Source organism: Zootermopsis nevadensis, unplaced genomic scaffold, assembly GCF_977971745.1.
Source record: "Zootermopsis nevadensis isolate Lab colony 2312 unplaced genomic scaffold, Znev_1.0 Znev_ptg000028l, whole genome shotgun sequence".
Taxonomy (NCBI): domain Eukaryota; kingdom Metazoa; phylum Arthropoda; class Insecta; order Blattodea; family Termopsidae; genus Zootermopsis; species Zootermopsis nevadensis.
Genome location: NW_028259160.1, coordinates 5943626 through 5960116, shown reverse-complemented (window position 1 = coordinate 5960116; position 16491 = coordinate 5943626). Strand labels below are relative to the sequence as shown.

The window sequence follows — 16491 nt, the reverse complement described above, 5'->3', positions numbered from 1 at the left end:
GTGAAAACCTCAAATCTTACATATAAGCCTTAGTCTTCATATTTATTATAAACACGCCTCATGTTTGCACGGTGTGAAACTTAGGCACAGGGGCGTGAACTTGCACTTGCTGCTGAACTTTCGGGTTCATTAAAAGTAAGGATTTCTTGGTGACTTACTGTCGAGGACTAAAAATGGAACCGGTTAGCAAGAACTTCTTACGCTCGCGGTTGTCCGTGTCTCCGCTCGTGAGCTATTCAGAATGAGTCAGAGCTATGGTGCGATAGTTACGACGTTTTTACGTTGATGTTTCTTTTATGGTTGTGGTTGTAGGGTTTTACAATACGGAAATAATTAATTTTAACATTCCATTTGATTTCCTTGTTTGAAGCAAGAAAAGAAAGCAAATTCTTTCCTTTGTATTAATAGCATTTTTCAGCATTCACTTCAGATTGTGTATTTTTTGATATTTTTCTGTTTGTGTGGTGGAGACTTGTTAATTTTGTTTCCGCTGCTACTGTCCGAGGCTGGTAAATGCGCTCGTCCTATCTCCATGAACTCTGAGCGCGGAGCCCATGTTAAACGATCACAGCGACACCAACGTAAAAACTTCGTCACTCGGAATCAGTGGCGAATATGAAAGAATTGTCATTCACATGTTCTGCACCAAATTATGTTCCCCAGCTACCTTTTTAGACGTCGTACTAGAGCTTTGAATTAGCCTGTATAATAACGAGATCTCATCGGCACAGAAACTGGCTGTTTTGATTATCTCGTGGATACACAACTACGAAAATGGATAATTGTTACGAGGCAACTGTCCGGTTTGTGTCCATTTCTCATACCCTGAGGAGAACGCTGGCGATTTGAAGGAGTCATTCGCCTTATCCATCCATCTTTTTATTCACACAGTGCATCCATTCATCTTTGAAACAATCTATCAAACGTCTGTGTGCTATATAGCAGTGGTATTCAGCCTGGGGTACGCGAAGACATCTTAGGGGGTTCGTGAAATGATAAACACTGAATAATCAGTAATGTAATTTATTTAATTTATTTTAGATGTAATTATATAATATGTATAACTTGAATTATACACCAACAACTTTGGGGGTACAAAGTTGAAGAGAAATTATATCTGGGGGTACGCTAACAAAAAAGGTTGAATACCACTGCTCTAGCAGAGTACATCTTTCTAGTGTTGTTTCTCTTTGTCTCAACGTCCGGACCGGCGCCAGGGCTTCTTTCCTCCGGAATAAAGCGGACGGGGCATAGAGTTGACCAGTTACCGCTGTCTACTGCCGAGGTTAAGAATGCGTCGAACTTTACCTCCGGGCAACCAATCCGTTTTTTCTCTTGCAGCTGGATGCATTATTGTGTAGGTACCGGGGTTCGAGTTGTGAAGAATCATTTGAGCATGAAGTTCCCCGGGTCCGACCGACGCGACGTGAGGGGAATGCTGTCAGACCTGCGCTTAGCGTCGTTCTCTTGTTGGGGGGGGGGGGGGGGGGTTGCGATCGATGTACGGGGATAGCCGTGCTAGACAGGCAACACCTAGCTGGTCTGCATAGCATTCCTGATCATTTGGTGGATGAAGGTTCGTAGCCCGGGAACAGGCTCTTTTGTTTCTTGTAACACGTGCTATAGGACTATGTCTTTTTGCGTATGTTTGAAATTGTCACGTGTAGAAAATGGCATGAGATGAGTTGTGATGGGGATTATCATTGGGTCATGTGTGCCCGAACCAGAGCAAGATTCTTCTTATAGGATCAGACGCGTTCTGTATGGTGAGTTGGCCTCAGGATCATTAGCGGTATTGAACCTTCTGGTTCTGATATCACAAAGACACTCGTACGTACTTCGGTACTTCACATAGTTACTTTGCTAGTAATTAAGTTAAGTTGTCAGAACTCGACCATTCACTCATTCTGGATGGTTACGTATGTCTTATAAGTTTAAGGAGGACAGTGGTTAAGGTGGGCGATTGGTGGGACTGGCTCAAGTTTGCGTCCAGTGAGTTTGGTTTTAGCGGTGTTGAAACTTCAGTTTCTATTACCAGTTACTTAACTACTTGGTGGCTTAGTTAGTAGGTAAGTTAGTCAATCTATTTAGGAGGATTGAAGTTCTGATGCCGGCGAGTATGAAGATGACTTTTATACTGGGTTGTAGCACCGTGTAGTCAGGCAGGGGTTTTCCGACGTTTCGCAGGTACTTGCTGCCTCCGTTATCAGGGCAATGCTGCAATCTAGAAGACGGCCATCTTCATAGTCAATCCATTGTTTGCTAATTAGGTTTTATCAATCATTCTGTAAGTCACTTAGTATTTAGATTCATATTTGTGTTAGACAAGTAGGACGTCAGTTGCTACAAGATGGATCTTACAAAAATGAATTGAAAATGGAGATGGATGAAACTATGGAATCTTGTGTTATTAGTAGTGGTGAATTAGATGGCAATATGTTCTGTTTTAAAAGTGCTGGTAGCCTTAGGTAGCTTTTAGAGGTGTGTCGAAGGTGTCGTAATTACGCAGTTTATAGGAAAGCTATGTCTTTAATTAAGCTGAAAGGGTTGGAAAGGAATGTGGGAGAAAATTAATAAAAGAAAGGGGGCAAGAAATCAAGATACGAAGCAATTTCCGTTGAATTTTACCTTGCCTTTTGAGCTAGTCTTAATATGATACTCGCTTATGTACTTGTTGAACGCATGAAGGCAACAAGAAATGCCCAAAAAATACAGGTTGGAAAATTCGAACTAAATAGAACTACTTATAAGACAGGTGTGGGGGTGTTGATGACTGAACTGGCCCACTATTTAGGAGCAAAATTACGGTCTTCTTATCGCAACGGTGAACCTTTAGGTTCTGTAGTTCTGTATTTTTTTTATAATCTATCAATGTCTACCGAACGTCGCGACGAGTTGTATGCACTCCTTTTTAGTCTTGAGGTCCCGGATTCAAATATCGGACTGACCATCCTGACAGTTTTGTGGTTTTCCTCTGCCCCTCAATTCAGATACTGAAATGGTCCCATAAATTAAGCCACGATCACTTCCTTTCACATCCTTTGCAATTAATTGCTCTGCAAGTATCATCCGACATAAAATAAATAACTGTGAGATGTTATGAACGTCTGAAGAAAGATACTGTACCCTGAATTTCTTAAAAGAAATGTTTCGTAGATTTCTGCAGACGACATGACTTGCGACTGTTATTATTGGAAACTTTTACGCATTTCTGTGGCTTTCGTGTCAACAAGAAGAACTTATCGTTTTCATATACATAATGGGGATATTATGAAATTATAAGAAGCAGAGTTAGTATCGACAAACATGGGATGGTAACCCGGGGAAACCGTCCCGCGTGGTGTTGGGAGGGGAGAAGTTACTGCCACGCAAACAGTCCATTGGTTGCTTGTCTTTCCAAACACATCGGACTGCCTCCTCATTGATTCAACAATCATGATTCGAGCGAGATACGGTTGGTGAGTTCGAGGTCAGGGGTGCTCTCAGCCCACACACCACCACTCGTTTTCGTTCAAATCTTATCAGCATGGGCCGATTGCAAAACGGTAAAACCGGTCTTTATCGGAAATATTCTGTGAATACAAAGCGAAAACTAATGTCAAAATGACCGCTACTCAAGAAGACAGTTGAAGGTGGAACGGTAAAGGAGAACACAGTAATATAACAAAAAAGAAGTTGGTTGAATATTTTCTGTTCATACAACATTTTTCCTTACTGTGGAGTCTGAGACGAAACACGGCTTGTACAAACGGAAATTATATGAAGCCGACCGTCGATTAATTTAATAGATTAATTAAGAAACAGAAGGCCAACATCGACGCCTCTCATCAGATAAAACAAGGGAATTTCAAAAAGTGCTGCTCAGCTTACTAACATTGTAGTAAAATATTATTTATAAGTTCCTAGTCTTAATTTCTTGGTTCATGCAACCCTTTAGCCTATATATATATATATATATATATATATATATATATATATATATATATATGAAGTTATCTACACGGCGAGGGTGTATAGAATACAGTTAGGGATCATAGTCGGGTACTTGCGTGTAAACGGTCCGCGAGTTCCCCCACTCTCCTAGTACGTAAATCGAGGCATCTGCGTCGCAAAGAATGCCACACAGCGCCAGACTTTGAAACCTTATTGTAAAATGCAAGTTTTCAAAACAACAACCTTGTCAGATACAGGAGAAGTCTTAAAATAATATGTAACTCTACAATGAAATGTGCACATTTGAATACAATCTATATTAAACTATACTGAAGTAATTTGTCGATTATGAGTAAGTTCTGTTGCAGATAACAAAAACTGTCTGTTTTTAAAATTAATGCCAAGAGAAGATTCTTTACACATGGGTTCAAAGTGAGAATTGGCTCAAGGGAACAAAAAAGTTGGACCAATATAATTTGGTTTGTAAGATTGCTAATGTACATTAATAAAAAACAAAATTAAGCTAGTAGGAGAATAGCAAATACGATTATTCCAGCGGTATGTTATCAGACGTCCCTACCTTCAATGGCCTCGACTGACTCAGGATAACTTCGGAGGACATGGATTCCTATTCAAAAGTTGTTCTCTCTGAGTCCCTCTATACGCTCCTTCAGTTTGGCCCTAACCTTTTGAACTCCCCTGTATATACAGGAAAATAGTAGGGCAATTTTTTTTATTTTACATACTTGGGAAATACATTCTCAGACCACAAAAATGATACAGATGTCAAATTATAGAAATATAATAAGACCAATGGTTTTATTATAAGACATTTTGGCAAACATGACAATCGATACGAAATTGCGTTTACACAATATTGCCTCAAAATCAGCACTCAGTGAAAGCAGTGAAATATGGTGTGTTCTTTGAATAAAAATTTCCTTGGATATTATCCATTGTCTAGTAAAATATAAAATATAAAACGTAAAACGACGTTTCGGAGATGGGACTCTATCTCCGTCTTCAGGTTCCTACACAGTTGGGCCCACTAGATGCAGCTAGATTTGATATGACCCATCTCCGAAACGTCGTTTTACGTTTTATATTTTATATGTTACTAGACGATGGATAATATCCAAGGAAATTTTTATTCAAATGACTCTTCACCATCGTCAAGAAGTTTTAGATTTGATATGGTGTGTTCTGTTATGAGTCTTAAGGAAAAATCTCGCCAGGGTAAGAGCACGCAGGTTTTTTCGTTCACGAGCCGTGAGCAAACGAGCAGACATACACGTCAACCCGCAATTATCTACTTCACCTGTGACTAACGGGAAATACGACAGTTTCTTACAAATTCATCTTCTGGAACTCAGGACAGTTTTCGGACTTGTGACCTTAGTCAGTCGAATCATTTCCGAGGAAAAAGACAGAATTTGCCTTAGCACCATTCTTCCCTAGTGGTCACTATCCGAACAACAGAAAACATGTTTGCCGGGATTCGAAGAAAGAAACAATTTTTCTCTCGGGGGCCCGGGCCCCTAAAAAATCACCTTTAAAATTAATCAAGTATAATAAAAAGCTGACATTTATAAGTAAAGGCAAATGAAATTGCGATGTTTTCTTCGTGCCTTTTCTTATTATTTTTAAATTTATTTCCTTCTTATAGAGAACACATTTAATATTAATTGTTGACTTTTTACAGGAAGAATGGAATGTAACGAAATTATAAAATAGGGTAATTCTCTTTGTATTATTTTCAACTACCAACAATGTAAGTATCGAACGGCAATGGTCAGCTTTTATATGAACATCTGCGTGTCTGACAATGTAAGAAAACAATTTCTGATTCCCCGTTGTCGTCAAAAAATGACGTCATCAAAAATATTACGTTATATTTGTTTACTCGGCATTGTTGTGTTGGTACAACAATGCCGAGTAAACAAATAACTTGAGTAAGACAATAATCGGGGTTAGTTTAGTGTCTTACTCAAGATTTTAAAACGCAACCAACTCCCCCGAAGGGGGGTTGGTCAAGTGTTTTAACCCACCATTCGGGGGGGGGGGGGTTAGATTCTTACTCAAGATTTTTAAAGGCAACCAATTTCCCCCCCCCCCCCGAAGGGGGGGTTATTTGCGTTTTGAAAACTTGACCAACCCCCCCGAGGAGCTCCGAAAGGAGCGCTCTGCTCTTGTGTAAGAAAATGTTTTGGAATTTCAAATCACACCTGCAAAAATATTGGCATAACAGTTAAAATTGTTACATCATAGTTTTCGTTGACATTGTTGTATTTCATTAGATTGTATTGCAGTCAACAATCAGCTTTCTTAGTCTGAAAAGAACTGCGCTGTGAATCGCTTGTAGAAGAAGTGCGTCTTAGACAAAATACTTTTGTGCTGTTGATGGATAGTTCCTTATGCTCTCTGTCTAGTTCCCTTCCCGTGATCGAAGAGATAGGTAAAGACGTTTTCATATTTTATTGTTATTATTATTTATCAACTTATTTACATGTGTTTGTTAATACTTATGAACACTTGCAAGAAAATAAAGCTTGTTTCTTTCTTTCTTTCTAATACAGTTTCAAATAATGTTAGATTGACTTTTGTTATTTACGACAAAATTTGATTGCAGTTGAATATTCCAGTAAACAATTAGAAATTCGAATGCTTAAAACAACAAGGCATGTTTAGTAGCCGAAAATCTTGATGAAACAGAACCTTAAGAGTCTGTTGGTAAGTATGTGTACCACCTGCTTTCACAATTAATAACCCTTCGTTGTGTATTTGTGGGTTTTGTATGATTCTCAGGGTAAACAGCCATCATTTTCTTAAACGGCATTAACCGATTGATCTTTGTATTGGTGGAGTGTAGTGTAGAGATCGAGGTCGACCTTGAAGAAGATGGCAAGATCAATTTGAAGCCGGAACAGGCATTATTGCCTAATCCCTTACGACTATGATCCGTAAATACCAGTAATCCGTGAATGAATTATTTAACGACGCTCTAAGAACATTTGAGGTTATTTTGGCGTTTGATAAGCTGCAAAGACATCGGATGTCACGTTTGCAAGGTATTAATTTCGAAACTATTTCGGGGGGGGGGGGGGGGGGGGGCTACTAAAATTCTCTAGAAAATCAAGTCGGTGTGGTTTGTTTCTAGAGAAGGAACCTTGATTTTTCTTACTGTGTGACAGGTTTTATTGAACCACTTACAAAATGTACCCAGGAGTGCCCTACCAAAAATGCAATATGAAAATATAGCAGCCTGTGTCTCAGTGCTTTCAAATAATCCTTTTGTTTCTCGTTATTGACAATTGAAAAACTCATCATAGGCCTTTTCACTGTAACTTGGTGTTTACAAAAATAAAATCAGGGATGACTTCGTATAATCAGAGCCGTTAATGAATGTTACAATTGAAGTTTAGTTAAGACTATTAGAATGTCTTAAGATAAATTATTTTAATATGAAATTTCTATAAGGACGAGGATAATGGTGGTGCTTCCGAGATGAGTGGCAAGATTATTAGTGTACAAGTGCACATTGGCCAGTTTACATCTGCAGCGGTGCCTGTAATCTGAATTTAGCCATCATTGAGTCTTGTTCAGTTGCTCTTGTCAAAAGTGTCATGGCGTTTGTCAGTAGTATATTCTGAAAATTAATGACATCCCTTCCTGTTAGGAGATGATGAAGAAAGCAGTCATTTCCATTGTAACATGTTTTAAGAAAAATTGTGGGAAATCATTTGAATGGACTATAATCTTGATCTAAGAACTAGAAGAACTCTGTATTGCAAATGCTTATACTATCCAATCATTTATGTTCCAGGTATAAAATGCCCTGTGTGCGCCAAGTTCGTGCTACCAGACGACATAGAATGCCACCTAGTGATGTGCCTCACGAAACCTCGGCTCAGCTACAATGGTATTATTTCATTCCTGCCTTTAATTGCAGTAGTTTTTTTATTGTGCAGGGTTACAAAGAGTGTAGACATTTTTTCCCGTTTTGTAGTATGTTCAGTGCAGTTTTGAAAACCAAATTGGCATTGTGTAACTTCGGCTTTCGTATCGAATGTCTGGTGTTGATCAATGTTTCAGCAAACATTGCAGTTGCCGTTTTCAAGGTGAGTATTGGCAGTGATTTTCTAATTTATTGCAGATATTTACTTACGATGTTGCATCACTAATCTTATTAAAGATTACCATGATGCATATTAAAATCCTATTAAATGTGCCAAATATTAGAATAAGTTTGAAGTTAAAAATATAGATTTTAATGTAATTCTATTTTATGTCATGTACAAATCTTATTATGTGGTAAGTTGTTCTAACAAATTTAATTGATTTGAGCTTCATGTAAAGTAAGGGGTGTGACTACATCTCTTTGGAACTGAGTCATTAACAGGGCTAATGTCCCTCCACCAGATAATACATGAGTAAATGTGGAACAGCAGGGAAATGATACTGACAGGGGAAGTCTGAAGGACTGAAAGAAATCTGTCCCATTGTGACATTGCCCACCTCAAATCCTGCATGGATTGACCTGGTTGTGAATCCAGGCACAATAAGGATTAAATTTGACAGGCAAAAATGAGAATTAAATTAGCCCAGTAACTTTCAAAAGATAAACATGCGGACATATTTTATATTAAAGAAAGAAAGAAAGGATGGGACAGACAGTGAGACATGATGTGATGAGCTCTACTGTTTAGAAAATTAACATGAAGCAAGTTCAATTTAATGTGTTCGTATTGAAAGCTACTACAATAAATACCAATTGCAGTGATTAAATGTTAACAGAGAACAGCAATAATCCATTTAATTAAGCAGTTATTATGTCTTGCTTATCCTTTCTGTGTAAGTTTATTTTGATTTGATGTTGAGATGTTCTGTTTCAGAGGATGTGCTGACAGATGACAAGGGGGAGTGTGTCATTTGTCTGGAAGACCTCCAACAAGGCGACACAATTGCAAGGCTTCCGTGTCTCTGTATTTACCACAAGAGGTCAGTGTATGTTACTTCCTAGGCAATTTATAGGTGTTTTTCAAACTGGAGAGGTTAAATAGTTTCAAACAATACAAAGATAATCATTAACTTTAAGTAGATAACGATTTGGAAGAGGGTACTTGCAGTCTGTTTCTAGGTACTAGCTTAACATTCACCTGGGAACATTTCAGGTAGGATAGCCAGAATTCGAAAAGGGCATCTCCAAAATACAAGTTTGCTTAGTGTGTGATGTAGCTAGTATGTCCAACCATGAAGCAGTTTGTCATTCAAAGTGCCCCTTCTCAAGCAGTATTGGTAATAGCATGATAATAGTTGGTATAACAAAAGGTTTTCCAAAAGTTTAATCCTAATGTAACCTGTGCTGCACTTGTGACAAAAGACCCAGACCTTGGATCAAGGGCGAAAGTCATTAACAACTAGTGGTAATTGTATTTACTTCTTTAAAATTTAATAAATCTGCATTTTTGCTCAAATAGTATATTTATTGATTTTGTTGTAATTATTTCCTTAAAAAGCATTAGTAAACTGATATTCGTAATAGAGACAGTTTCGGGGTTGGGGAAGGTAGGATCCTAATTGTTACATTCATATTATTTTGATGATATTCAGCTTCAGATATAATGGTAAAATTAAGGTGAGTTTATATGCAGCTGAGGTGCTGTTTACTGAGTTCTGCAAACTTATGTCTTACATTCAGGTTTTTGATCAAAATATTGTATCCATAGCTTGTCTCTTATGCATGCTACATGCCCAACTTAGCTCATCATTCTTGACTTATCACCTAGATGACAGTTTTCAAAGATGAATTATTACATATATTTCAGGATCCTACATTACGTTGAATAAGTGCCCACTTTATTTTGAAGGGTTACCGTATTGATGTTACTAAAAAGTACAAATATAAATTTACCTCTGATGAAATGATGTTCATGCTAAGTTTCTATTAAATCTCTCAGTTAGAAATTTCTTTTCTGACAAATGATTGTTGGTATTGTTTCAGTTGCATTGACAGGTGGTTTGACGTAAACCGGTCATGTCCAGAGCACCCTGGGGACTAGCCTTTGTGCGACTTCAAGGAGCGAGTTCCTTACCTACCATTGCAGCTCCTTTCACTGTTACTGGATTGGTTGCCGCCACGATCACCATCACCAGAAGATGGAATCATCTTTACAGCTGCCAGTGTCATCCACATGTTCCACTGCATTAACTAGTGATCTTCACTGTGAAGCGTTCAGATTTTTACCTCTGCGTTTCAGGATGTGTCAATGTCAAAAGCACACGCAGGAACGTTGAGGTACAGGAAGAAACTGAAACTTAAGTCACAACTTGTTTCTCATAGTCATCAGCGAAAATGCTTTCCAGCTTCACAGTTAGACTTCTTCTGTTTGAGTTTTTGTATGGAAATGTGGATGGTAAGCTGACAATTGGAAACATTTACGCTTCACTAAAGATATATCACAAATGGTATTTTAGAGTGATATAATATTGGTTCAAAGTTTAGTTCTTGATGGAGACTGAATTCGCAACCAGTCAAGTTTCAGAATTGCACTCACTATGTGCTCCACATCATGCAGGCTGTTTGTTATATAAAAATTGTTTAAAAAATATATGTCATATAAATATATATAAATACATTTAGTAATATATATCAGTTACAAAAGCAACCTTTAAAATAATGAGTCTTGTACAGACACTGTAGGGGGGAAATTTATTTTATTTGTGTATATTACTTTGTCTCTTTAATTCTGCATTGCTATGCAACAACGACTAAAGTCTTATCATATGTTTTACATTACTGAAACCAATAACTCGTGGTTCAATTTTTTTTTGAAGTTGTGTAGAAAATAATGGGCACACACTCGTCATTGCTTTGAAAGGGCCAGGTAGTCTCTTTCACAGCAAAGTGATATTTTTGATACTTTCATAAGAAATCTCATAGGAGAAGATGCAGTTGGTAGACTGTGATTACTACCAACATCAAAATAACAATCTTACTCTTTTGACATGCCAAGCACCCAGAGTTGACATGTATATCAATAAAGATATAGGTTTGTTTAGGCGTATGTTTTAGGATTGATGGCATGTAGGCCCAAAGAATTGAGATTGTGAACATTTAGTGGGAATGCGCAGGTCTGTTAAATTCCAGGCTGTCTTGAGATGGAGAAACAGAATTAATATTGAGATTCAAGTTCTTATGAATACAAACTGTATGCCCAAAATAAAAACAGTATGTTTATGTCTAGCTGTGTATTGGAATAAAAGAACATTTAAACTGAAAAATATTATGTTACTAAGTCTTAGGGGTAATGGTAGCAAGTTCCATGCTTGAACGACTGATAGGCCATTGCTGTCTACAGTAAATTACCAGATTGTATGAAATATTTGTACAATTGCAGTACATACATTGTAATGTTCCACTACACATGCAGTTCTGTGGTGTTTCTGTAAACTTTTAATAAGAGGCATGAACTTGGGTTCCCCAAGAAAGTTAGGTTAGCTTATTGTGAGAAGCAAGCCCTCATGATTTTGCCATTTATGATGTATTTATTAATTGCGTACTGTTTATGATGATCTGGCATTAATTTCCCTTTTGATTAAAAATTTTCTAAGTTCTATTCATGAAGTCATTCCATTCAGACTGGAGATGAAACAAAGAGGAATGTCTTAGTTGAAGGCTGTAGTTTTGTGATGATGGTGCATTATAATATGTGGAATTGTTCTTTTAGACTTTGTCCAGTTGTCTGCATTTTAAAATTATAAAACTACAACATTCTGTAAGATTCTCCTTCGATCTTCAGGTCAGGTTACCTGAATCCTTAGTCTGAAGTTGGCTCAATCATGTGGCCCAACAAGTATTTTTTCTGTCCTCTTTACCCTTTTCTTACCTGAAGATGGAAGCAAAATCGGCTTCTGAAATGTTTTAATTTCATAATTTTAAAATTTAGTTATGGACAAGGTCTAAAACAACAATTTTACATATTAAAATATATTCGTTTTTTAAATTATTTGTAAAAGTATGGTTTTTAGATAAGGTGTCGATTGTGCCTCATTACTTTCTCATATGTGTAATGAAGTTCTGTATGATCAGTTTATTCATGAGATACAAGGTTTTTGTGGGAGGATATATAGATTAGATGAAGTAAAGCCTTAATTGATTTGAATTTTCATTTACATGTTGAAGGAAAATAATATTCTGTCAAATGTTATCTGGGATCTGTAGGTGAAACGGTTCCCACAACTAATTATGAGAGTCACTATATTTGGCAATGACTGACTTATGTGAAAATGATTTGCTACAGTGCCATATGTCTACATCACTGTTCACATGTCTGTTTATAAAATTGGAAATGGAAAGTTGTCAGTATTTGTGGTTTATGTCACGACTACAATCTACTTCACTTCTAGAACAGAACTTTACATCCATCTGTTCATAAGTATAATTGCCCCCAGCGAACAGCACTTTTACAACATGCCTCATCACATTCTTCCAACATGTTTACTGCAAGTAAGATATGAGTTGACATGATGCGGAATTTGAAGTGTAAAACGTCATTGTCTTTTTAAAACTGTGACCATTTAAGTTGTGCCTTTTGTTGATGGTACTAGGGCATGCACCTTTAAATTTATTAATCGTGGCATGAACTTTAACCATTTTCTGTTTGAGTGGACACATAGACTTGCCGTGTGTTCATAGAAACATCCGGGATATCAGTTAAATTGTTGCACTAATTCTTTGTGGGTGATCTATGTCATTCATTGATTGAGTGAGTGTATCTTGTACTTTGTATTCTGAGAACATTATCCCATGCCTAATGAACATGAGCAGTATGTGTGAACACATATTTCCTGATGAGTGGATCCATCCTGTGCACAGGCACAAAGTGCATCCTTCTTTCTTGGGTTGATGATCAATCAACACCTGTACAGATTTCATGTTGCTGTAGTGTTTATAAACTACTGAGCAGAACATGGGCCTTTATTTCAGCTTTGATATTTAATTTATGTTATGTCTAAATTACTTTTTCTGTAGTACTAATTTCTTCAGAGAAGTGATGTACAGTTAGCAATTTGTTCAATGTACAATTTGAACTTTTGTGTGAAAGTGTTGATGCCAGAACCTCCTGGTGCTAGCTGATGGAGGACTTGAAGTTGTATAGCGTGTGTAATGTTATTACTACTCTTATTATTTGTGATGTGATTGCAAGGAATATGAACTATATATAATTAAGTCATATTATATAAGTTACTACTTATAACTTAGTTACTCATATAACACTTCCTTGTATTCTACCCATTATCCTTGTAAATATTCACTACATTTATTTTCAATACTGTGAGGACTGCTATCACTTAGTTGCTTCCAAAGAAAGTTGCTATCATGTGCCTCTGGATGCTAATGTGTTTTGTGCACAAGTTCATAAAATTAACTCATACTGGGGAGTTTGTTTCTGTTCATCTTTCTGCATGTTTCACCTTTGAAACTTTGTAGTTGATACTGGGAGCCTACAGTACAGTTGTCAGTGAAGTTAGGTTTAACTTGTATCAGTAAAATATAAATGTTACTTTACATGGAGCTCAGATCTAACTTAAACAGTTTTCTAAAAAAAATTCTCTTCATATAAAAACTTTTTGCATAAAATCTCATAGATATCATTAAAATGTACAACTTCTGTCTGAAAATTTGTTGATATGGTGAGTATTTGATGAAATCGTAATGAAATAATTTTTGTCTGTACATAGTGTTAATAGCTATGCAGAAATTAAGTAAAGAAAAGGTAAACCAAGACAAATATAGTACCCATTACTTTTCACAGAACAGTGACATCAATGACATTTATCAAGTTAATGGCTTCCAACTAAACAACATGTGTTAAATTGCCTTTGTAAATAAGTAAAGCCAGTTGACTTAAGTCTGAGTTGATTATCTTCAATTTTGAAGATAATAAAATTTTTATTGTTTAAAATTTCTACTTGCCAGCTGATGGAATTAACTTACACTAATAATAATAATAATTTATTTACATTCCATGGATCCATAAGACAGTCAGATGACAATAGGATGTGGAAAAAGTCATAATAATAATACAATACATATTATAAAGTACAATTCAAACTATTATATAAATTTCACATAATACAAACAAAGGGCTCACCTAAAGTAATAAGTTACAAATACATCTACCCATTACACAAGAAAAATTTATCATTTATTTGTAAACAACATAAATTCATTGACAAAGTAAAAGGAGTGTGTAATTAAGTATCTTTTTAATGCTACCTTAAATTGCTCCTTCTTATTTACAAGACTTGTGAGATTTGATGGTAGACTGTTGAAAATTTTGATTCCTGCATAATATGCACTCTTCTGAAAGCATGAGAGGTTGGCAATTGGTCTATGAAGCTGATTTTTATTCCTTGTGTTGACACTGTGTACAGCAGAATTAGTTTGAAAAGAGTTCTTGGTTATTTATACTAACTACACAGACCACAGTACTTTTTGAGAAGATGATAGTATGCTCAGGTAGAATTCCCCACTTTTTTATTGAACCATGAAGTTGACTATAATATTCCCAGCATCCTCCACTGCTCTTTACCTTGAGTCAGAAGAGTCCAGTTCAGCCCAGTCTGTGAACCTGCCTGACATTAACCTCATTTACAACCAACAGCTGACAAAAGTAATTCTTCCTCCTTTTCAAAATATTGTGGAAATCTGGTAGCATATCACTGTTCTTATCTTTTACCAAATTCTGGGTTGGTAATGCTTCTTAAGTCCCAGATAAACTGGCTTTTTTAATTATACTGGTGTTCTTTGTGGAAACATAACAAACATTATAATTTCAGTTCTATAATTCTATAGGAAATTTGAAACCGAACTGTTTGGTAAGGTAACAAGTTTATCTGTTGTATAAAATTGTTAAAAATCTATGAATTCTGCCTTTAATGCAGATGCAGAAGTACTAATTGAAATAACAGGCATTTGTGCTATGCCATTTTCTTTATGAATCAATGATTAACTGATCACTACACAGGTGTAATACTACATGTTCCATACAGTATTCAAGTACCCTTTATGTCCAGATAAAGTCTTAACTGGTTGTACTTTTAGTTCCAAGGTTATAACATCTGAAGAGTATTTGGAATCATTAGGATTTATGCAGTGCATATATTTTATAGACCATTGTCCAAAATCAGTTACTTCACACATTCTCTGAAGACTTGAAGGAGGTAACAAAATATGGTATTGCAAAAAATAACCAGGAAGTCTATATCAACACCAAGGGACATTAACTAAAGTAAGGCAAGGACATGATTTTCAGAAAAAAATTAATGCTGTCCACAGTAAAATAGCATTAATTTACAATTTGAAAATTTAACTTCAAATTAAATACCTTAAATGTGTGTCAATTTTTTAAAGCTGTGAATCTCATTACGATGGCTTATTTTGATTAACAACAAAAACAAAAACAAGGCATCTTAATGTTCAGATACAGGCTGATGAATATTCACAATCATATGTGCCTTACAATGATTGATTAATTAAGTGATGAGTTAATATGGCATAACTCCACATGATATATTATTCTGTTTAATTTGTAAGTTACACATTAGCACATGCTCACTGGTAATTGTAAAAGACAATTTCTTGATAATTTCCCTACATACGGAACAGTAGTCCAGCAGTTCCACAGTCCTCAATAATTATGGATCCAAAGTAACAAAATTTGCATGTTAGTAGCGTAGAGGTTAAACTTATTAATAGAATAACATATTAGGGAAGTAGGATTTGAGGTTCTCATGGCAGTGAATATAAAGGTGGTTGTCTTCTGAGTTGCAGCACTGTACAGTCTGGTAGTCTTCCTGTTGATGGAAGCAGCAAACCTCTGAAATGGTAAATTTGTACCAGATTACACAGTACAACCAAGTAGACGGCAATTTTTTAGCAAAGTAAATTATGTAATAAGTAATATATTAGATCTACTCTTTTACCACAGTTGCCACCATTAGTTTGGTGGTGATGAGCAGGCTAGTGCGGGGTGTTGTAAGATCTGAGGTTCTTAAGGCAATGAAAATGTCAGTGTTCTTGGTTTACAACATATGGATTTGTCAGTAGATACCACTGTTTTGGAAAAACATATTATCTTCATCTTTGGGCTGAAAATGGGGACAGTGTTTCCCTGAAACGTTGGTCTCTACCCACAAGTCACAACCCATAGAACAATTACAATTACGAAAAATCATCAAAAATTATTATTACCAAGTGTAACGAGTATCTCTGAATTGGTACATTGCTCATCCTAGTTTAACATTGAGATTTCAGTGCTGCTCGCTGTTAAACCAAGGTTTTAAATTTGGCGTTATTTATTAAATTGGCTGCTTGTAAATTGTTGGTTTGAAATTTATTTTCTAAACTAATATGTGGGACAACAGTGTGAGATTATGCGTTTCGGTTACTCGTATTATTTTAACGTTATGATACTGCATATAAACCATTGGAATTATGACCTTGGAAGTTCTGTTAGTTTTCGCTTATGATTCAAAGATGGCCCTGCTCGTGTG

The 16491-nt window shown here is 36.3% G+C and overlaps 1 protein-coding gene and 1 long non-coding RNA gene across 3 annotated transcripts in view; one reads left to right on the top strand and one right to left on the bottom strand.

Moving 5' to 3' along the window:
- Positions 1-14194, top strand: part of LOC110836050 (E3 ubiquitin-protein ligase ZNRF2) — a 46743-nt gene extending 32549 nt beyond the window's left edge. The window contains exons 1-4 of one of the 2 annotated variants that reach the window (XM_087357593.1): positions 1583-1766; positions 7757-7852; positions 8826-8931; positions 9935-14194. In XM_087357593.1, the coding sequence (XP_087213719.1) occupies positions 1691-1766; positions 7757-7852; positions 8826-8931; positions 9935-9992 (336 nt within the window). In that variant the 5' untranslated portion in view covers positions 1583-1690 and the 3' untranslated portion in view covers positions 9993-14194. Of the gene's footprint in view, positions 1-1582; positions 1767-7756; positions 7853-8825; positions 8932-9934 lie in introns of those variants that run through there. The other variant, XM_022076877.2, reaches the window with a different exon arrangement.
- A 1293-nt stretch (positions 14195-15487) lies between these two features.
- Positions 15488-16431, bottom strand: LOC147872332 (uncharacterized). Its single transcript, XR_015537515.1, has 2 exons — positions 16190-16431; positions 15488-15815 (listed from the first exon to the last, which is right to left on the bottom strand). It is a non-coding gene; the product is annotated as an uncharacterized LOC147872332 (long non-coding RNA).
- Positions 16432-16491: the final 60 nt, after the last annotated feature.